The sequence below is a fragment of the Aquarana catesbeiana genome, linkage group LG08 (assembly GCF_042186555.1).
Source record: "Aquarana catesbeiana isolate 2022-GZ linkage group LG08, ASM4218655v1, whole genome shotgun sequence".
NCBI lineage: Eukaryota > Metazoa > Chordata > Amphibia > Anura > Ranidae > Aquarana > Aquarana catesbeiana.
Window position 1 is genome coordinate 104,387,216 of NC_133331.1, and position 23,864 is coordinate 104,411,079.

Consider the following 23,864-nt stretch of genomic DNA (forward strand, 5'->3'; position numbering starts at 1 on the left):
AGTGAGTGTCGTCGTCTTATGGTTTAAGATCTTTCTACTTTATTGGAAAGCTGACATGACATTCAAAGGCACATATTAAGTAATTAGACATTCTTCTTTGCTCATGATCACATGCTTTTCCTATACATTGCTTGTGGTTCCTTTTTAATGTGGAACAGCAGTGCAAATCTGTATAACTTGTATATATCCCTTCAGTCTTCCTTTGACAGACTAATTAACCACATGACCTTTGGGAAGTTACCCAGTGTCCCAATAACAAGACTTGGCAAGAAAGCCATATTGTGAAATTGCACTCACAGGGTAATCATCAAACTTTGTTCACTTATGGAAGTTGCTGTTAGGTGTATACAAGTTTGTTTTGTTAGATTTAGTAAAAATGTAAATGTAACCTTTGTTACTAATCTGTTGGTAATGGGTACATTTGCTAAAGGTATTGATACATAGTTGTCCGAATCACAGTTTTGTGGGGTGTGAATAAGCTTAGCAGATATCTTTGGGATACCTTTTGGTTGAATAATTTTGGTTTGTTCAGGTTAGCAATTTTTAGTCACTAGCCATTTGTTTTTGTTGTTTTTGTGCTTCGTGTAGAGTTAGGTCAGAGCTGTAGTTCATGGCATACTACATGCTTCCTAGATATGAGTGTGAATCTTACCATGTGCAATGCAAGTATTTGGCTGAAATAGAAGTTGTCTGTAGTAGCAATTTGACTTGCTTTGATAGGCAGAGATGCCATCTTGATAGGTAAAAAAAATGGATTGTTGCAGATTATGCCTAAATCAGGAATTTTGTGTGTGGTTATCGGGGTGGCTGTGGCTACCTACGTTTCCTCTAATGTCATAAAGCAGCGGTCTCTGCCTTTTTTTAAGCTTTTGACCCATTTTCACAAACAAGTGGTGGTAAACATGCTGTGAGATATTGTCATGTAATGATGGGTATAAAAGCTGTTGTAATTTCTTCAAATTGTTGTTTTGTTGGCCATCAATTCCTGGTCCTTCTCTAACTCCCCAGATGTTTTTTGAACTTCATGACCTGTGATTCTAGATTTCCACCAAACTATATCTGTTGAGAAATAGTACTGTGTGTTTTATTTGCCTAAAGCGAATTAGTCTTCTTGACCTTGTGATGACTGTGAAAATTTAGCTGGCTGCCCATGGCTGGTTTTGCAGCTCGGTCCTGGCATTTTGCAACCGTTTCTAACCAAGCTGCTTGTGACTTCTACCAGCCTTCTGCCAGCTGTCATTTTATTGCCCCCTTATGTCTGCATTTGCAGCTTGCTTGAAAAATATTATATAACAAAGACGTGTTCTGTGCAACTTTGAAAACATTTATTTGCATAGATAGTTTCTATTTTTTTATTTATTTTTTTAAATACAATTAATAATTTGACCTATGGCAGCTATTCTATTGGACTACGTGGATCAACCTTCACTTTCAACGAGCTTTGTGAGCTTTGGCTGCCCATGACCCTATCACCAGTTTTCTTCCTTGGGCCACTTTGGTAGGTCCTGACCACTGCAGACCGGGAACATCCCACAGGATATAAGGTGTAATCTTTTTTTTTTTTCTCCCTATAGTAGACATCTATCCCTATTTTAGGTTTTGTCCTTGTGCAAGTGTTAATCATTTGGCTTGGTTAAAAGAGAAGTATGGGATTTTTTTTTTTAGAATCATACTTATCTAGATGGAAGCAGCATCGGCCTCCCACCGGCTCCAAGGCTGAGAACCAAGCGATCAAACACACCACCGATCTCTCAGTTCTCAGAGCTCCCTGAGCAGAGAGCTGGTGACTGTCAATCACTGCTGCCAGCTCTGCCCCTCCCTCTGCCAAGCCCTGGGCTGCGGAAGGGGTGGGAACAGGCAGCTCAGGCTCTCGGGCTCGCTGAGAGGCTGAGCCGGGTGACGATCCAGACATGTGGAGGGATCCCGACCATATGGTCGCGATCTTTCCTGAGCCCAGACCGGCTCTGTAACAGCAGGCTTCAGCTTGCTGTCAGCTGAAAATGGGTCACAGGTGTACAGAGCAAACTGCACTCCTGTAATCCACAGGAGAAGTACAGCCAATTGAGCTTTGGCTGTACTTCTCCTTTGAGAGAAAATACATAATTCTTATTGGGACCCATTCCTACTAATGCAGTATGTTGTATATCTTGAATGTGCTGACCTGCGGTTTCCTACTCAAGCCCATTGCATGGAGAACTTCAAAAATTCACAGCAACACTTGTATATAAATACCTGGTGAGATTTGGAGGCTCATCTGTGTGTCTTAATATTGACCCCCCCTCACTGTTATGGACAGCAAAGCTAACCATATAATGAGTGTCAAAAAGGGGCTGCCAAGCCTTTGAAATGTCAGAACGTGCCTAACAGGGCACCATGGGTTCCCCCTGTCCTTCAAGGATAGCCATAATCATGTTTGAATTCCATGTTGGTTCATCTAGCTGCCTGTATTTTGTTCTTGTTGCTATTTTTACGTAACAAGACTGGTTTACTTTATGGATAGTAATCTGCTTTGATTCCGATTCTCATCATTTATCTCAATTGCATCATGTCCACAGTCTGTAGTACCTTCCTTTTGTGTGTGTATTTCCACTGGCTGTGAAACATGCTCAGCCAGGTGAACAAGTCCAGCCAGTCTGCTCAATCAAATATCTGTTACTGTTTGTTGTGAATAAAGTGTGCTTTGAACACAGATTTATGATTATCCTTTGTATATATTTTGCAACACCGAGCAATTGCATAAATTTATGCCAACACATAATTTCCTTTCCTTGTTATGGCTTTAGATGCTGCCAGGTCCTATTAAATCAAAAGGTAATAAACCACTAGTATTCACCCAGATTAAAGTGTGGCGAACTAAAGCTGACTGTAGACGGTTCAAATCTCAGCCAGTTCAGCAGGGACCGTCCAAGATTCAAACCATGTATGGGCAGGTTACATACGGAATGAAAACGCTGTGTGAATGCACAACTTTGAGTAAAAATCTGGTCGGTAGATGTAAAGAATATAGGCTGTTGAATTTATATGTACTGGTAGACTTTTTTGAGTCTGAGCTTGGCTTTGGCCTTTGTGCCTCCCATGTCGCCCTGTTGATCTGAGTGTGCAGTGTTGTGAGTCCAGGAACTGTTAGGGCTCGTCCATACCTGAATGGCGAAACTCAGTGATGTGCTGTGGAATTGTGAATGAGTTCTGGATCTGTTCTGGACACTGATCCAGTTTATGTGGTTGCATGTAGTACTCTCTTAGGACTCTTTCAAGGCTTGCTAGCCTTTTTGACCTACAGCTTTCATTGTTCACACTGCACTGTAAAATTTCCCTTGACCTCTGACCTTACGGCATTCCAGCTAACACACCCATACTCATTACTCCACTATTTACATAAGCTCAATGGCTGTTCTCTGTTTTTTTTTTTGCCGAATTTTTAGGCAGAATTGAGGTACAACCACAGACAGGGCAATTGCAGCAAATATAGATCTCTGCTCCATATGTTTTAATGGGGCAGTTGCCATCTAATGCCTGTGGGCAAACCGTCAGATACATCTTTGCTCCATATGCTCTCTATTGCAAAAATATTCTTTGGAGAACATCGAGAAAACAGTCTGAAAAATGAACCCATTTTGTGCCAGCCTATTCCCGTACTTGTCCTTGGTAGTCCTTATCTATTTTACGTGTTTCAGGTCAGTGTGTTTGTGCAGTTTCCAAACAAATGGCTTATCACTCAGCCCTTGGCCCTGTTCCTGGGAGCCATTTTCCTGTGTAGCTAAACAAACAGTCTCTGAAACGGTGCTTGTGTACACACAACACACAATGGCAGTTGTAACATTATATGTGGAATATATTCTACATATATTCTATATATTCTATTCTACATTATATGTAGAATAGAATTGCATTGAATTAAAATGTAAAGACATAATGATGGTGTTAAGCATTCATAGGTATGAGATTTATAGCCATTAGGTATGTTTTTATAGCTGAGCTTGACGTAGGGATCTTTAGTAACATCATCCAAGAAGAATATTACGCTGTGCTAACCATCAACGGGGGCAAACGCAGCACAGTTGGCCGTGTTGGCCAAATGTGGTGATAAAGGGATACAGAAATAAGTAAACCACCATAATGTGATGTGTGTACTTGGCTTTTTATTTTCGGGTTGTTTACTGTTTGTGTCTACACAAGGTTACTCCAGTTTTACTCAGCCCTCCTGGGAAAAGAGGCGTATGAAATAATTACATCATCAATCTGAATACACAAATGATTCTGGTCAGCTGTGGCTCTTCTTTGTCTTCTCTGTCACATGCTCATTAGAAGTTTTGTTTTATGGTGAGCTCCTCTTGCTTGCTGTCAGTGGCCGGTTGACCTGAACTGTGTCAACAGGACCTGGTTAATGATTAAGAATTGAGCCCAGATTTGCATGTTATCTCAGACAGTACAGCTTGAGTGAAAGACAATATATGGAAAAGCACATTTAGCTCAGATTAGACATGAAACCTCCTGCACTACATCTGGCATAATAAAGAACACCTTCCAAAATCGTGTATGTATACGTTCCTCCTGAGTTCAGAGGACCTCCCTGATTAAAAAGTATGATGTATAATCGTGTTTCTGGAGATCAACGTGTCCACAGTTTATGGATTGAGCACTCTGTGCACCCTGTATTGACATGAAGATAATTGGATATAAAATATGAAAGTAAATATAGGGCTTTGTTTTATGCTTTGAAAAGTTGGCATAACAAATCGTCTGATTTTAATGCTAATGTACAGATTTAAATAAGGAGTCCACACAGATGTGTGGGTTTTTTTTGGGGGGGGGGGGGTTTCTAAAAATCCTAGAGTAATTCCAGGCAATTTTTGAGGACCTAGTGGCTATATCAGTCCGCTGGACTATGTCTATGCAACTACGACTAACATCACTTTTGGGGGGATTCATCTGAGTGCAATAAGGTGAAATTGACAGCTGACACTCTGAGATGGATAGTTTGTTGGTACAGAGTGAGTACGAGACATTAGAGAACAAGTGCTGGTAGTTATGTGTGTAATTGGGGGAAATTGTGTTTGTATTGTATGTCCCTACCTTACTGCGGCAGATATACCTTGCCAGAGGTTTCTTGGGAGAGTTGATTGGCTGGGTTACATTTTTCCAGGTCAATTGTTTCTTTCCCTGAGAGAGCCTGGCACAGTGATGTGTGCTGATCTCTCCTAGCCCGCAGACCAGGCTCTCGCCAATGATTGGAACTCCTGATTCCCAGGCACCTGATTGCTGTGATACCCTCTGATTGGCTATCACAGTGATCAATCACTGTGTAGACCACCTATGTGTTTTCTTTCTCTTCGGAATGAAGAGAAAGATACATTGTATCTTTCTCTCCTTGCAGAAGAGAAAGATATAAATGAATAAAAGTGTGTTAAAAACAATTACATGGCAAATATTAAGAAAATAGCTGAGTAAGGCCCCTTTCACACGATCAGACCGTTCAGGTCCGCCTGTCAGTTTTGACAGCGGACCTGAACGGGCACTCCATGTTAGCCTAAGGAGTGACTGATGTCAGCGGTGACATGTCCACTGACATCCGATCCGCTAAAAGCAGACGGATGCCTCTGTTTGGATCCGTTGCTGTCGGATGAGATCTGATGAAAACGGACATGCTGTCCGTTTTCGTCCAATCTCTCCATAGGCAGCAGCGGCTCTTGACAAGCCCCTCCCCGCTCAGTGAGCAGAGAGGGACCTGTCATCCGCCGGCTCAGCGGAGATCAACTGAGAAATCTCCCGCTGAGCCGGTGGACCGAAGCGAAGTCCGTCTCGTGTGAAAGGGGCCTTAAGGTTTGACCTAGGTCAGGGTCAGAATATTTTAAGTAGAATTTAAAAAAAAAACTTTACATTAGGATCTGTGTATAACATTTCCAAACAGGAGCTGATGGGCATTTTGAAGGGCTTAGAAAAAGCTTGCTGATCGTTACATAAAAACTTGGCTGTTCACTCTGCTCTTATACAAGATGAAGTCCATGTGAAATAGGCCTTAAAGTGGTGGTAAACCTCAGACATGAAATATGAACCACCATAAGAAAAATGGTGACGGGGGGGGAGCTTCAGCTGATTGACAACCTCAGCTCTATTCCTGTGTGAAGAGGGGTGTATTCCTTCCCTCCAATCAGCTCTCAGAGCTCTCCTCACTGAGCTCCTCAGAGTGCAGCTTCAGCTCTCCGCCCCCATTTTTCCTGACAGCTCAGACCAGATTTATAAATTATGGACTTTGGCTGTAGTGAAAACTGCAGATAAACAGGTACAGCTTATGTAGGAGGATGTATTTAATCTCTGTGTATCACCTGAGACCAGTCACTTCACTTAGGTATATGTAAGGGTTTACAACCACTTGAAGTATCACTGTGCCTCTTGGCCTTTGTAGATGAAGGATAATTATCTCCAGGTTTGAGCATACTATCTGTAGAACATGACACTGTGGTTTAGAAAGTTAAAAGATAATTACCAGTTGGAAAATCCTGGCTAAGGACACATCTTTTTATATCCTGCTATGTGGAAACCACAGTCACACCCATATAGCTGCAGAAAATACAACAATGCTTCTGTTGGTGAAGTTTCACATTCCTCCCGGCTTGCTGTCAACACACAAAGTAGAACATTGCTCTATACATCTACTATGTCTGGACTAATATTACAGTGTGGTGCAAAGAGCAGCCATGTTGGGCAAAGTACTCTAATCCATCTGGTGGACTGGGGAAAAAGCAGTGCTAGAAATCTGATTGGGTTAATTTTGGTGTTTTAATGCATTGTTTTTTTTTTTTTTTGGTAAGCTTCACTGGTGTCAGTTGGGCTGTGTAGGGGTTAAATTTTGAGCAGTGCTTCTAAAGGAAAGAATAGCTCATTATCACATGCGGACATTTTTCTAGATGGCAAGCTTGATCAGATGGCCAGATGTTTTATTGGCTATCCTTAAGTGAGCAACCAGCATGTTTTCTGCCTTAATTTCCCCATATTGCACTGTGAGGATGAAAGGGAGAATCTGGTTGCTAATGGCAATTATTTTTTATTTTTTTTGTAAGATAATCGCATTATTTTGCAAAGTACTTTGTAAGTTTTCCCTTAAATGTCCATATATGTTGAGTAGAAGTACTGGGGTACCCATGCATTCCCATATTACCATGAGATCCTATGTGGACTTTTACCCAGCTTGGCCAAGAAATTGTTGTGGTCAGCATGCTGTACCGGAATCATGCGATTTTCTCATTAGAGCTTGTAATTGCTCTCCAGTTAACCCTTCCAAAACATGTGAAAGTCCAACCGCCATCTGATCTCTGTGGCCAACGTACGTCAAACTGAAAACTATCTTGCTGTTTTATCAGATCTCAGGATAATACATTTTGTGAAACCTTGAACTTCTCCCTTGAGGCAAAGAACCCTTATGTCCATTGCCACTTGGCTTTTTCATATTGAGCTAAAGGTTGATATGTGATCCTTGGCATTGAGCCTTTGAAGCTGCACACAGAGGTGTACCTTTCAGCCAGAAACCCACTAAGATCCAGAGATAAAGCGCTGATCTCACTGTACTTGCCTAGGGGATCAGATGATGCCCCTTCAGACCTGTGTTAGTGATCATGCCAGGCCTCTGTAATATAGAGGCCACAGTGACACTTTTACTGCTGACCTTGTATTATTCCTAACCCTGGCTTCCTGCTATGTATTCTAGTTGTGGACACACAACAACATACAGTTTTAAAGGTGTTCCTTCTCTGGTAATGTATTCAAATATCAGGGCAGCGGAAGTTTGTCCAGAATACCAGGCTGTCTGTTGTATTAAATACATGGTCTCTTCATATCAAATGCATGGTTTTCCACATAGGAAAAAAAAAAAAAAAAAAAAAACCTTCCTGAACCTTTATGTTTTTATGTTTGAAAGAACATTTTCAGTATGGTGTTTTTAAATTCAGAAAATACTACATTGTGAGGAACTTATACTCATATAACTGATAGGATGAAGTCGCCTGTCTAAACAGTTTTTTTTAGTACCCCTGTGTCTACATCCTGTATAACTGACTGTTGAAGTTTTGCAAACATCTGCAATAAATCCTTGTATATGCTGTACATCTCCCTTTAAAAGAAACTTCTATTGAGATGAATCTATTACATTGTAAGCTCTCAGGAGCAGTACCCCCCTAACCCTCTTGTATTATATTGTTGCTGTACTATCTCCCTTTATATTGTAACGTGCACTGCGCAAACTATTGGCGCTATGTAAATCCTGTATTATAATTCTTAGACTGTCTTTGCCCATTACTAAACCCAATGACCTCAGTACTTTTGACTAATTTACCTGGTAAGATTTGACTTTACTGGCTGCATTCTGGGTCAGCATTTGAACAGTTTTCATTTTTCAAGAGGAAATCTTCAGTGGTGGCCTGTATATCTGTGTCTGTAGAGATGTCTTTTGAAGCTAGCCATACATGGCTCTTCCCTGTTGGCACCACCCGACTCAAAAAGCAATTGTCAAAAATCATAGAAGCCAGGTGGAAAATGGTCGGCCGAACAGTGAATGCATCCAATCAGATGCAGTCACTTTTCGGTTTTTCAGGCAGTTGCTGCCAGTCAGTAGAACTTTTAGGCCTCATGTACACTGCTGCTGGTAAACGGATGTTTAGGAGTAGTTGGGCATTTTTTTCCAACTGCTCCTGAACTCTCCTCTATTATCTTATCATTACATGTACACAGAGTCATTTCTAGGCAGTTGCGTTTTAAAGGGCTTTTTTTGGAAAGCAAAAAAAAATGGTTTCAGAAGCATTTCAAGCGCCAAACGCTTCTAAATGCGGCAACTTTGGTTTAGCCACGTTCCGTTTACATGGGTTTTTCATTTTTGCCTATTTTGAAGAAGAAACTTTTTTTTTTTTTTTTAACGTGCCAAAACGTGGATTACTATATCTGTCAAGTTAAATCGTTCAGGCGAGGTTGTAAAAAGTCCTGTGTACATGAAGCCTTAGCCAGACAGTATAACTTATGTGATGATGGATGAGTAGCAACAATGTATTTGAAATTACTGGTAAAGAAAACTAAATTTCTCATGTTTTATTTGTTTTTCAGGCTTTCAAGCCCCTGGTTGGAAAAGGTGCATACAACTCAATTACTGCAATAGAATTTTTAGTGGAGAGACATCTGAAGTTTGCAACTGAAGATAGTGCCTTTCAGCCCTATCAGGTAAACAATCTGAATGAAGCCAAATGTATTCTATTCTCATGGCATGGCTGTGTCCTATGAGGTTGGATGTATTATTAGATGTGTTGGCTCGGGAACCTCTCGGGTGATGAGCTTGTTTATGGTGCTGTTTTTTAAAGGAAAGTTAGAGAAACATATGATTTATGATCTACAAGCTGTTTAAGGTTTTCTGCTTTCTAGGGGATGGGTGGCAGATAGGAACTAGTCATTTATCACCCTGTGACAGATGGATGAGATTAACAGCAGGATTAAATTTGTCCCTGAAACTTTGCTACAGCTTGTAGTGTGCCTAGTCCTTATTCATCATTATTAAAGAACCAGCAAACCTAAAACCCAAGTCTTGTTTAACTTGCATACCTATGAATGGGATTAATAGCTTTTTTTGGGTAAAGTTCTCATGTCTGGAAGAAGTTAATATACTTCACATTGCATGTGTACTTGGATATGTGAGCAGCCTTTTTGTTATGTAGGCAAATGCAACCTTTTGTTATATGCAATTAGCCATTTTAGGCAAAAGAAGGCTGAGTGGTAGATGCCTGCAGTGTCTACGAATAAACTTAATGACAATCAGAGCAGTTGTACACAGAGATGTCTTTCCATCCACAGCAGAAACTTCAGTTGTTTCCCTTAATATTATACATTCCTAGAGTTCTAATCTTTCCACCCAAAATATTTCATGCATCCCAAAGACCATCCTTTTCATTGGTCTCCTATTTATGGTTAGCTGTCCACCCATTGGTTGCTTCTATAGCAGGGGTCTCCAAACTTTCTAAATAAAGTGCCAGTTTACTGCCCTTCAGACTTCAGGGGGGCTGGTCTGGGGCCAGTGGGAGTAAACAATGCCTAAACTTTGGTGTTGGGGGTAGAAATCGTTTTTGGCATTGGGAGGCATAGCGCCCCATTTTTTTTTTTTTTTTTTGTCGGTGTAAGGAATTATGCCCCATAATTGCTGTCAGTGATGGAAACTAATGCCTCAAGGGCCAGATAAAGGCCAGCAAAGAGCTGCATCTGGTTCCAGGGCCACAGTTTGGAGACCACTGGTCAATAGAAACCTTTTTAAATCCACATGCAGTGACAATTATCCACAGAGAAGCAATTTATAGATATTTTCTCTTGATAATTGTTGCTTGTGAAACACTTTCGGCATTGCTTACCAAATTCAGCTGGATGTGACCATTACTAACAATGCTGCTTCAGACATTTCAGCTTGATGACCATCCACTTACATAATGTTCATGTAGCACTGAGGAGAGGATCTTTCTGAGGCAGCATTGTTACATGTATGCCCCTCTAAAATGATCGATTTTGTAGTCCCCGGGGGCACAGTTGGGTGGGCAGCACCTGTCTAGAGGGCTGTTTCTTTTTCCATGGATTGGAAATTTGCTATTCAGTGTTGCGCCTATCACCTCAGGCAGCTTGGTACACAGTTGACATTCAGCATAGTGTTTACTGGCTCTTTCAATCACTGACGGGCAACTGGGATTTTGCGCCATGATTTGGCAAGGTTTTGTGCATTGGATAGGGAAGTTATTTATTTTACTGTATATCAGTTTCTATTAAACTAAACTGAGCAAATCCAGGGGTAGGCCTCATGCACACGAGGCACATGAGGCCGAACAATTTAAATTGCGGGTGTATTTCTGTGCCCAGGAGACACCGCTTCAGCCAGCCTTAGTAATGAAAGGTTGTGTGCGCCATACTCACGTAAACCCGTATACAGGCGTAGATCTCTGGACACACACAAACGGCATTCAGAGATTTATACCCCATACATGTGTTTACACAAGTGCAGAACAGCCATTCATATATGGGCATCTGTACTCAGCTGGTGTGTCTCAGATCCAGAAATGTGCCCACAAATTGTGATATGGCCTTATGTGCATGTGAGGCCTTATACTTGGGAGCTTTTTACAGAGTGCAAGTTAAAATTTGAAATAAAAATGGTGTTTATGCCAATCAATAGAATGTGGACTAAATCTTTGTCATCATACATACAGCCCTGCAGTAAAAGACATTTGAAGCAGCGGTTGGCGTGTTCGCTGAAGTCTGGGTAAAGCGAGAGCTTTATGTTCTGTTTATTGCTAGCTGTATTTCAGTAAATGTTACCGATGGTGCGTGAGGTTATATAATATACTATTACATAAACACTGCTAGAGTTATAGAGTGATAAAGGCCATTCTGAGGTGATTGGAGGAACTGTAGCTTGCATCCGATGGAACTGGTTAGCTGTAAATGAAGTTCACAGTATGAGGTATTCATGAACCGGAGATAATGATGTGAGAAGATGGAGGAAAACGATAGCTATTTTCAGGTTGTGAAGTTCTCTCTACTTTGCTGTTCATTCCTCCCATTTAGTTCTAGTCATATAGACAAGGTTATTTCTCTTGTTTGGACCGCCTAGGCCAGTGTAAACCTGGCCATACACAGAATAAAATGTGTTTGATTCCTGCTAGATTGGATGAAATTTGTTCCCTGTTTGGCTCTGTCAAGAGCAGGGAGAAAATACAACGCCCCAGATAAGATGCAGCCACTGTTTGGGTATTCTGACAGCTTCAGGTGCCTGCTGTCAGACTGCAATAACTGGCCCAGCTGATTTGGCACCCCACATTGTTTACATGGAGGCGGAATCAAGTGATTTCTCATCAAGTGGTCCAGTCATGGCTGTTTTGGCTTCTCTTTACCAGCTGTGTTACCTATTCTCTGTAGAATTAATTTGCATTTCTGTTTCCTAATATTAAAATTGTTCCTAATATTGTTTTATCTGCTGTTTTCCATGAAGTTAGCCTTAATGAGCTTTTATTTATATATATATATATATATATATATATATATATATATATATATATATATATATATATATATATATATATATATAAAGCTAGCATATTTTTGTTAATGTAGCAATCATTTGGAATTCTTTTAAAGCATGGAACGAATGAATGATAGCTGGAAGGTGATTGGTTGCCATATTCTGGGAAGAAACGTTCTTCCTAGTCCATTCTTTTGTACTGAAGTCCTTAAGTTCATTGTGATTCATGCAACACTGACGGCTTATTTTTATTCTGCAGAAACAGAAAAATGAACTTGGGTAGGTTTGTTTTAGTGAAAATGCTTGAAAACAATGAATAGCTAAAATATTTTGTCATTGATCACTCTACCATGTGTTTTAGTTATATACCTTTTTGGAAATCTGGCACAGCCTGCTGGTTTGTTCTGAATCTAGACGGCATTGGTTTCCTAGGCGGTAGCTGTGTCTCTTCTTGTGTTTGCTGCAGAGAGCTGACAAGCTCCAAGTGTTTAGTGGAGCTGGAGTGGGTTCCAGGGAGCTGATTGGTTGGCATTCAAGCAGTAGGAAACTGCCGCCCCCCCCCCAATGAAGGGTTATTGTCTTCTGATAGTGGAGTAATCCTTGGAGGCTGTGTTATTTTAGTAGCCTAGACCAACAATGAATAATCCTCCTTACTGCTTTTATATAGTTCTGCAATTTCTGGTGTTAAAGTGAATTTTCACCCTTGCAGCCAAATCTGAGAACCCCCCACTATATGTTTGTGCTTCATTCACTCAGCATGGTGAAAAAAAATATTTAATACCCTTCTAGTTTCTTTGGAGCAGGATTATACACGGGGCTCTATCGACAGTTTCTATTGTTCAGAATAACATGCAATGTGCTGATGTAAGGTCAGAATGGTTGTGGTGTTTTTTTTATTTTTATTTTTTTTTACTACAGCAACCCATCAGTACTCATTAACTTAATACAGCCTAGTAAACCATTTCTCCCTAATCAGTTCATAAATAATCTAGGCCCCTTACATACGAACCCCCCTCAGTTTCATCTCGGTGGGGGGGGATCCTGGACTGAACCCTGCTCTGTGGGATTGGAGCATAAATGAATATCACACATGTTACATCGATGTCCACTCCGATTTTTCCTCCATCTTGTGATGGAGGAGAAAAAAACCTGTGTGATCCCTATGCGTGGCAGGTTGTGAACAGACATACAAATGCCTAAATCCGCCCACGTCCAGTCAGGTCAGTAAAAACTGATCTTGTTGCCAACTTATTGCATTTGGTCCAGTTAACCTGCCTGGACCTGGATGTAGGCGCCTTGGGATGGACACACATTCGGTTACATTCAGCCACCCATAGGGATGCATTGCAGTCCAATTTTGATCTGCATGTTTTCTTTGTGTTTCATCCAGTCGTCCTGTTTCCTGTGTGCCCCTTCCCTGAACTTCCTGTTGGGGAACCTGAACATATAGGGGCTGATTTATTAAAACCTGGAGAGTGCAAAATCAGGTGCAGCTGTGCATGGTAGCCAATCGGCTTCTAACTTCAGCTTGTTCAATTAAGTGATGACAAAATAATCTGAAAGCGGATTGGTATCTATGCAAAGCTACACTCGATTTTGCTCTCCAGTTTTAGTTAACCAACCACATAACGTCACTACTATTCCCCTGATTCATTTATCCAGACTTCAAGTCTCATCATGCCTTGAGGGCAAGCATGGCCTATGTCTGTAGTAGGCCCAGACAGCGTTTGGCACATGCTCTCTAGTTTGATCCCAAGATGGTGCTCAAAAGTGTTGCTCTAGAGTACCTGCAAGGGGAAAAAAGCTGCAGGAGCCAGGGCCAGCACTTGGCCCCTTTCACATGGGCACTGCCAGGTGGGTTTTTACCTTGCTTTAGCCTTCTGTCAAAACCGGGCAGTTGTCATCGGACAACTCCATACACCTTGCTGCAGCAAAAAATTATAATAGGGCATGCCGCGTTCAGCAGGCAATACTGCATGCTGCCCCATAGGGGTGCATGGAACTGCGCCACAGCCGCATCCAGTGGTCAGTGCGTACATCTGGTTTACAAGTGATGATGATCTGCCATCACAGTACAAATAGGCCTAACTATGGGAAACCTACCCTGCCCCCTCCTTATCTGTACACAGAACAGGAAAGCTAGGCAGAATGTTTAGTTTTGTCATTATCGAAACAAAGCAAATGAGCAGCAGTTTTTGAATATTATTTTTAAAGTCTTGCTGTGTGAATGGAAATCTTTATCAAATACAAGTGGGTGGAAATACACTTTAAAGCCATGCTTATTCACAGCCTTGGACTTAACTAAACAAGTATATGCATTCAATAGTGCTGATAAGAGAAATTGCAACACATTTAAACTTGACAAACTCATGTTCTAGTGAAGGATAAAGGTGGAAAAACTGGTACGTCAGCAAGCGCATATCTCACAGCTGGGCAGTGTTATAAGTGACTAATCAACAGTGCTTGTCATTGACACTCCAGCTTCGGCTTGTGTCCGATCTCACCTGTGCTGACTCTAAAAATATATAATGTCGATTTTCCATATCCGCATCTGCAGCAAACCCATGTGAACACGAGGAACATGTCTGCTTCATTAGGGTGGAAAATGAACCCAGGACCCTGGCACTGTAAAAACAAAGTAATATCTGCCTAACCAATTTGCAGCTCACCTGTTTAAACATTGCCTCATAAAACCCATTGAAATCTGGTACCCTACAGAATTAAAGCAAGGACTCCCCGCCTAAAGGCTCACTAATCTTAATAAATTGGATCAGCTCCCAATAGCGTGTGAGTGTCTGTTTTGTCTGTGTTTTCAATCCATCCTTCTTTTCTAAATGATCTCCACCCTTGGCGTGTGTGCAAGTTTTGTCTCTTATTAAGCATAGGCATGTGTGTTCAGTTCAGCGGCAGTCCTTGTTCTCTGTCAAAGTCGTGTAGAATTCATGCTGCAGCAGATTTTATTTGATAGGTACAAGATGGCACATGGAGTCATGTATAGCAAAGTGGCTCCTTTTCTAGTGTCTTTTAGGTTGCCAATGATTAAACCAATTTGAGGGTCACCACTGCTGATTGGGCTAGAATAAGGTACATCCGTCTTCCTGGGGAAAAAGGACGAACAATTCTGGCAATCAGAAGCCCTCATTATGGCACACAGGGATGCTTAAACTTGATTTCAGTAAGAAACGGGGAAACAATTTTTAGTGTGTGCTTGTGAAAAGTGAGTCGTTTGATATCCTTAAGCAAATCCCAGCTGTGCTACAAGGGGTTTAAAGGCTAACGCCACCTTTTAAACCATGTTACACCTGTGTTTAGGATGTAACATGGTGCCAAGTGGACCCCCCCAGGATGAACTTGTAGTTCTCAATGGAACCCACCCATATGCTGCTTGACTACAGACAGATATTTCATATACATATGGACGGTACTCACTGCAAATCTCTCAAAGGCTAGCCTTAGATGCATAGATTATTTCATTCTTCCCTGTCAGTAATTGTACTTGGACAGGCGACATCCGTGGCTATTTTAGTACATGAACAGGGTTTTGATGCTGGATGTAGTCACTGTCAATTTGACAAACAAATCCTTTGATGCTTCAATTTAAAGTTTGTTGAGCCAGGTGGCACCAACAGGGCCATCCACAACTCTAATTTCATCCGATTTAACAGGTATTGGCCAAATTTTAAGTTGTGTTTATGGTAGGCTTAAAGTGGTTAAAGGCTCGTTTTTTGTTTTTTTTTAATATAACAGACATGTCATACTTACCTGCCATGTGCAGTGGTTTTGTACAGAGCATCCCAGATCCTCCTCTTCTCATGTTCCCTGCTGGCACTCCAAGGCCCCTCCCATCTGCCTAGCTTGCTATGAGGGCACCCGAGAAGGCTCTCTCCCAAGCCATTGCTCTGTATGTCCACTCACACAAAGCGTGGCTCGGCCCCACCACTGCTCTCTCATTGGCTCACTGGCTGTGATTGACAGTAGCGGGAGCCAATGGCTACCACTGCTGTTTTAGCCAATGGGGAGGGGGAGACCAGGGAGGGTTGAAGTTCTCGTGCACATCGCTGGATCTACATGGGGTTCAGGTAAGTTTTAGGGGGGCTGGGGGCACTGCTGCACACAGAAGGTTCTTTACCTTCATGCATAGAATGCATGAAGGTAAACAACCTTGAGCCTTTACAACCACTTTAATGCCCAGTGCTCATGGGAAGTGTAGTTCTGTGGCATACACATTGCTAGAAAGCCATGGAATTCTCTGTAAATGTGCTTATGCACTTCAGGCAGGATCAGGGATTTGAAGGCACTTGGCACTCTGATGAGGAATGTTGGACGAAAATGAATGTGGTGATTGCACTTGTATTTCGGGAAATGTGCTACATATGTACATCAGTTTACATCATCTTTAAACTATCCAGTTGCAATCGGAATCAAATCCTCATCCTCAAATAGAAACCTGAACATACCTATCAGGCATCAGTCTCTTATCATAGAAGTCATGTAGCATTGTCTTTGGTCTGAAAACCATTTTCCTTTAACGAATGCCATAATCGGCACATCAGAACAGCAGCACATTGAATTGGAGGGAACAGGTTGTCCTGAACACAATTGGTTTCTGGTGTCCATGCAGGTTTGCCGTGCTAGAAAGATCCAACTTTAAATAGAAGTTCTGGTTTACAAAAAACAAACATACATATTCACCTAGATGGATGTAGCATCAATCTGATTCTGCAGTTGCCCCCTCCAGCTCTATACCGAGAACTGAGCAACAAAGACCTTTACTGGTTCTGTGATTTTAGTCCACTGTTGGCTGAATCTGGGACACAGGAGTGCAGAACCAAGTGCAGAACCAAGTGCAGTACCAAGTGCAGTACCAAGTGCAGTCCTGTGATCCCCAGGAGAAGCATGGCCAAAAGAGCTTTGACCATACTTCTCCTTTAATACATGACAGCACATATGGTATGTCCAAACCCCAACTGAAGGTGGAATGCCTGAATCTTGGCCATCTGTGCTCAATACTTAATGATTCATGGTTGGCCTGGTGCCATAACAGTAAGATGAATGTGTGTAGCGCTCTTTCTACTATGCAGAATTTATAATTGTAGTAAAAGAAGCTTTTCTGAATATGTCAGTATTTTACAGTTGTTACATAACAACCACAAAAGCTTGCTCATTGATGATTATCAGTTTTTCTTTTTGTGATTGGTAAAAGCTGCTGAATCTTCTCTGTAGTCTTATCAGTACCGAGAATGACTTCTTGGCATATAATTATGGGTGTAATAAACTATACAGCATCCACATCGCCCTCCCTTTTATTATAGGCTTGTGCGTTATTACTGCACTTGCATTATTATTGGCCCATTGACCATATCTTTTTACGGCTCTTAGATTATGAGAGATAGGAGTTCCGCTGATTTTGAAGCATAGCTCTCCTAGAAAAGTGACAAGCTAACAGTATATTCTGCATTGCTCCCTGGTATTTGTATAGTAAGTGAAACGGTGTTAAAACGTTGCTCGTGTTGCCTCTTGGGTAGAAAGGCAGAGCTTGCACATTCCAACACATGATTCATCTCCGTGTTGCTAGGCTTAGAACACACCTTATACCTTACAATCTTCCTGCTATGCTGTACATGTGAGGTGTTGGCCCTCTCGTCTCTGTACAACCCTGACTACAGGCAAATCCTTTGTTGTCTGAGGGCAACATTGAGTGCAACATAGACCTCCAAAGTCAGCTATCTCATCCTGTATAAGGTTGCGATAATATAGGTGCACCAGAGTGCGATTTGTGCAAATAATGTAAGTGACATCTGGGCCAGATGGTGGCAAAAGCAACTCGGTTGGGATCATTCAAATGGGTGTGAAAAATGCTGCGTACAGACGTGTATGTGTGTTTTGTGCATCAATAATCAACCTTATAAAAGGCTATTGGCCCATTCAGACAGCTGCACATCTAGGGTTGTATTTTGGACCATATTTAACTTTACGCATGTAAATGTTTGTACTAGCATTTGTGTGTGTACAGCAGACATGGACTCTGCTGGGGTCTGGGCTGTTTACTGCTGACATGTACATTGTGTAGCCAGCAGCACTGCTGATTACACATTATGGATGTTTGCATGTCAGCCCTTCATGTGGCGCATGCACAGTATTTTAAAAAAGGTACGAAAGAAAAAAATTGTTACGAGGGGTGGGCTTTACTTTAAGACCAAGTTGTAAAAGTGGGTGGGACTCTGCTTTTAAGGGCTCTTTCACAAGGGCAGACTCCACCAGGAGATCTGTCCGTTGATCCACGCTGAGTAGGCAGATGACAGGTCCTTGTCTGCTCCGCTTATGCAGAGCGGACACAGACACAGCCCACTTTCCTTTATGGGTGGTCGGATGTAAACGCACTGTCTGTTTACAACTGACTGTCATCCGATCCACCAGATGGAAGGGGAACAAATCCCTCATCCATCTGTTTTGAGTAGATCAAGTGTTGGGTGTAAACTGTCACATGTCTATTCACATTTGCTGCTCCATAGAGGGCAATGAAGGGTCTGATCGGGTCCGCCTAAAAAAACAGGTGGACCCAATCCGTCTGCCTGTGTGAAAGAGCCCTTAGTCTTTTGGAATTGGTTGGCATCGCAAGAATAACTTGTTTAGGACTGGTATGTAAACATCAAAAGTGTGTAATCTGCTTCAGCACCACCATGTACTACACATTGATATTTACATGTGGCTAGTGGTGGCCAATAAACTCCATTACCTCTCTAGTCATGTTAACTTGTGTACTGTGTAAGGAAGCTAAAACGCAGACTCTTCCTGCCAGCCTCTGCCAGTAAGATCCTGCATTGATTACATATACTTTTCTGAATGAGCCCTTTTTAACTTCTCATGGAGTAGTTAATGGCAAGCTTTTTTTTCTTTGTAATCGCAATGAAAAGTCCTTTCTAAACAAGAAAGGTGGTTTTGTAATGCGGAACTCCCAGCATATTCTGGTGATGAGTGAAACACCACTCAAAAATGTTGTTTGTTTTGGATAAAGCAGGGAAGGGTTAGAATCTCTGTAAGGTGGTATTAATGCCTTCCTGTACCAGACACATGACCAGAAATAAATGAAAGTCTCCCCAGTTTCAGGCACACCTATCTTTCTGCCATTATTGTCCAGTCACAGGCTCACTCGGCAAGATTCCGGACCAGGCTGTATGACTTAACTGCATTGTGGTCTGCAGAGAGCTTGTTGTTTCTGGCAGGGGTGTCTGGATCACAAGGCTGCTTAAAAATCTTTTGGCAGGTAAAAGGATTCCCATACAAGTGTATATCAACTGTGTATTTAGCTGCCTGTCTGGAGTTGACATGTAAGTGGCTGAATAGGACTCATAAGGATTATGAAATAGGAAACCGGCAAAATAACATTGACTTTTGTTTATCCTCCAATGTTTCTTCTGTCTGTATTGAGCAAGAGTAAGTGGTAATGTTGTGTGTTTTACTGGAGTGCATTTATCACAGTATTCTGCACTCTACTTATTAGGCTGGCCATACACTAAGTGCAGTGTTGTTTGTATGGAAATTCAGAAAATTGTTCGTAAGAGCACTCAATAGTACCTTTATAAATACAATAAATGATGTATTATGGGTAGCTTATAGCCCAATTTGGTTGTTGTAGGTGTTGCGATCTTTTCCATTTTCCCAGGAATGAGGAAAGCGGATCTGTCTGCCTGTTTGGGGGTAAGATGTGCTATGTGGTAACAGTCAGTGTCAGGCAGTTTGACGATTGGAAGTCTTAGTAAAAAAAAGACGGATTTCTCATTTCTATTCTTAAAGCTGACCTCAAATTTGTCTGCTCTCCTTTTGATCTACCGCCAGCTATGCCGTGTGAAGCCTATGTGTTTGGGTGCAAATTGAATGGAGTCTTTAGATTGGTCCTTGCTCCACATTGTTCAGTTATCTGAAGGATATTGTAATGTGTGACCAGAGAAGTGTCATTAAACTTTCTATACAAATATAACTTTATAAATAGTATTTTTAATCTAACCCCAAAATCTCCACATAATTTACATACCGTTTATTCTCCCCAATATGTCATCCCCATACACTACCAGCAGTAGAATGTTTCTCTTCATGTTCTATACCTGGCAGGAGAAGTGCATATATATTGCGGTTATGTGCACTGCTCCTGAAAACAACAAATCCTATGATGAGCCTGCCTATTGTATAACTGCGCTACATATATCACATTATTACATGTACCAAAATGCAAATCACCTAACGAAGTGCTCAGTGCTAAAAAACAAAAATGGCAATAAAATGTGCAATAAAAATAATAATACGGCAGTCTGTGATAGTGTCCTTGTGCTCTGACACTGTGTCGGTCTTTACAAGCCTTACACAACTATTGTGGACAGTGAGTATTCTTCCCCCTTATATGTGAACTCTTCAACACCAATGTGGCACTGCGAGAGAGTGCTCACTAAGGCCCTCTTCACACCGGCAGACCAATGGGGTCCGCCTGTCAGTTGTTTAGGTGGACCCAATTGGACCATCCATTGCCCTCTATATAGCGGCGTATGGCAAAAGACGTGTCCATTGACACCCACTGACTTCCATTCCTATCCACTAAAAAACAGATGGATGGAAATGAACAGCTGGTCTGTTTCCATTTGACTGCCCATAGAGGAAAGTGGGCGGTGTCCGTGTCAACTCTGAATAAGCGTAGTGGACACGGACCTGTTATCCACCTGCTCAGCAGGAATCTGTGGACAGATTCCCAGCAAAGCCATACCAAATGGTTATGACCTCCTGTGTAAGATAACCAGGTCAAAACGCGCTCAGACTAGGGGACAGTGGATATGTTACTACGCATAGTGGAACCATGTTGATGGACCATAGTCACCCTCATTACAGCAGTTGGAGCACTCATAAATTCTGATATGTGCCATCAAATGCTATGATTAAAAGTAGAATGGATGATGGTGTTGAATTTGGCTTTTTTTTTTTTGGTCTGTTGACACTTTAACTGTATGAGACCATTCCTTTTAAGACGTGAAGTCTCACATTACATTGTGTACAGATATATTTGGCTTGCTTTCTACGTAGAGCTGAGTGCTGGGGACCTTAAATAACCTGGCATTTTCCAAGATGACTTGAGTTCTAAACACTTTAGCCTTTTGTGCGACAAACAATTCGGAGTTGGAATGTGACTGCTTCCTGGAACACACTGATAGTATTAGGGTGCTGGCAGCATTTGTGCTGTGAATGGTTGAAGTATGTATTAAAATCTTATACTCATTTTCTCTATTAAAATTGTGGCAGGACAGGTTTAATAAAATACAGTCCCAATGCAGTCTTCTTATGCCCGTCTACAGCATATGGCAAAGTGAGGAACAGTTGGGGGTCATGTGATATCCACCATTGCCACCTGTGATAGATTGATGCTTTATCAACAGGCGCTAGTATTGCTCTTGTCATCTCATCAGCTGCCTAGACCTAAATACAGCAACAGAAAACAACCCTTGAATGAAATCAAATTCTTTTATCCAGTTTCCTCGAAAGGCAAAGGGTTAACAGAAGTCCTAGGTTGACTTAGTTTCATTGGTAACACATAATTACAGAGTTGTGGCGGCTGCCCATACAGGTCTAGCAATGTAGCAGTTAAAGTCCATGAGTATTTTGAAAAATAAACACCCCGAGGAAAAGCCACGCTCTGTTTTTATTTGTGTGTGGTGTACGAGAATAAAAAAAGGCTTTGAGTCCTTTTTATTGAGCCATAAACAATAGACATACCAGGTAGGTCATGTGTTTCTATTCAGTGGTTATGCTAATATTTGTAATGAGCACATAGCTAGTATTATCGCCAAGGTGAGCTTTTCTCAACCGGCACACAAAGGAGAGATTGGATGGGTAGCAATTACTAGGAGTTGTTTGTTTTTAGGCATTCACCATTCACTGATATGTGGTAAATAGACAAAAATGGTTCACCAGTTGCTGGCTGCTGCTGTAAAGGAATTGTTGGAAGACATGAACATGTTTTAGGGTTGCTGTGATTGGTTCCAAAAAGGAACACCCTACATTATCAACTTTTGGGCCTCCCATTCAACTACTAGCCATTTAATAGCGTTTATTCTCTGTGTATTGATGTCTAGATAAAAGCAATTCAGGTCTGCATGACATTGGGAGGTTTTCCAGCACTAATCTGACCCACATCTAGTATAAATACACTCCATAGGACCCTTGCATCCCTGGTTCCCCTGATTAAAAAAAGTGTGGCCAAAGCTTTTTTGGCCGTACTTTTCTGGGTGGGTCACAGGAGTGTATGTACTTGTGCTCTCCTCTGACCCAGAATCTGCCAACAGCAGTCTAAAGCCTGCTGATGTCAGTCACTCCAGGCTCTGGAAGGATCCTGACTATAATGTCAGGATCCACTAGGAGGCCTGACCATCAGCCACTCAGTGCTACATTGAGGGCCTCAGCCAGCTGCTCACACCCCCTCCCCAGCCGGGTGCTCCACTGAGCGCTGGAGGAGCAGAGAGTGGTGACTGACAGTCACCGCTCTCTGCTCTGGAAAGACTGTGAACTTGAACGATCAGCGGTCATGTGATCAGGTTTAGTTCTCACTTTTATAGCCAACAGGGGACAGCTGCAGCATCAGACCAATACTGCAGGAAGGAGTTAAGTGTCTTTTTTTTTTTTTTACTACAAACTTCTCCTTTTAACACTAAGGTAAGGCTGATGGTGCCTCTGAAGTCCTGCCCTTTTCTCTCCTCCTCTCATTCATTGACAAAAGTCCCTTGCATTCTTCTCACAGTGAATGGGGAAGAGAAGGCTAAATGATAGGATCCCTTTTGATAGGTTTAAATGGTTTCCATTTCACTGAATGGGAAAACTATTCAAGGGCATTTGTCAATGAAGGAGAGGACAGAAAGGGACAGGCACCCATCGGAACCTTTTTTTGGACTGTGTTCACATATGCTACGGCCACAGTTTCCACCTGGGGTCTGGTGCGTCCCTGTTCACCAATTCAGGTGCAAATTGGGTCTGAATTTTTGCCTGAATTCACACCTGACACACGCACAAAAATCTTTTTAAATGAGGACCTAGATTGAGAGCCGGTCACACTCTCCTGTCATGCGAATTGGATGTGGGGAAACCCACATATGTGTGAACCCGGCTTAATGTGCTGCAATGTTGTAACCCCCGCAGACCTAAAGTTCAGTACTGTGAAGAGAACTGGGCACCACCGAAGAAGATTCTACAGGAACCATCAGGCTGCAGGACATAGGTTCTTTACAGGTAAGTTATGTGACTGCAGCTCTTGCGAAAAGAACATGACTAAACCTCAAGTTTGATAACCAGCTCCTTCCTCCCCCCTCTAAGGTATTACAGATGGATAATAAGAGATTTAGTACTGTTTAATGAAAATAATAAAAAGATGGGGTTAGGCACTGATGTCTGAGCTCATTTCAGATCACTGTTGGATAAGTCAGACGATACTCCATTTTACTAGGAAGACATAGTAAGGAGTTATGTGTTCAGCTATGAAATAAGAAATGGAATGCACACGCTGCAGTAACCCATAACCACAGTGCCTTTTACGTTTTTAGTCCACCTTATGGGAATCCTTTACGTGTATTCACAACTAAATTTTATAGCAGATCTAATTGAAGGAGCTCAGGAATTCCTGGATTTAAAATGTTTCACCACAGGCAGGAGAGGAGGCACAGTGAATTTGATGGACTTTTTCCCAAGCCTCTTCTCTGAGCACATGTTCTTCTATGCTCCATCAAAGTAAAAGAACGTATCTCGATTACCCAGCCAATAATAGATTACATAGAGGGATCCAGTTGTTACTCTGGAGCTGTGCATAGGT

The 23,864-nt window shown here is 41.8% G+C and overlaps 1 protein-coding gene across 2 annotated transcripts in view; it reads left to right on the plus strand.

Moving 5' to 3' along the window:
* The window catches only part of JMJD1C (jumonji domain containing 1C), a 447,345-nt gene that overhangs the window by 288,091 nt on the left and 135,390 nt on the right, over positions 1-23,864 (plus strand). For both annotated transcript variants that reach the window (XM_073596250.1, XM_073596251.1), the window contains one exon: positions 9,088-9,201. In XM_073596250.1, the coding sequence (XP_073452351.1) occupies positions 9,088-9,201 (114 nt within the window). The remainder of the gene's footprint in view (positions 1-9,087; positions 9,202-23,864) is intronic.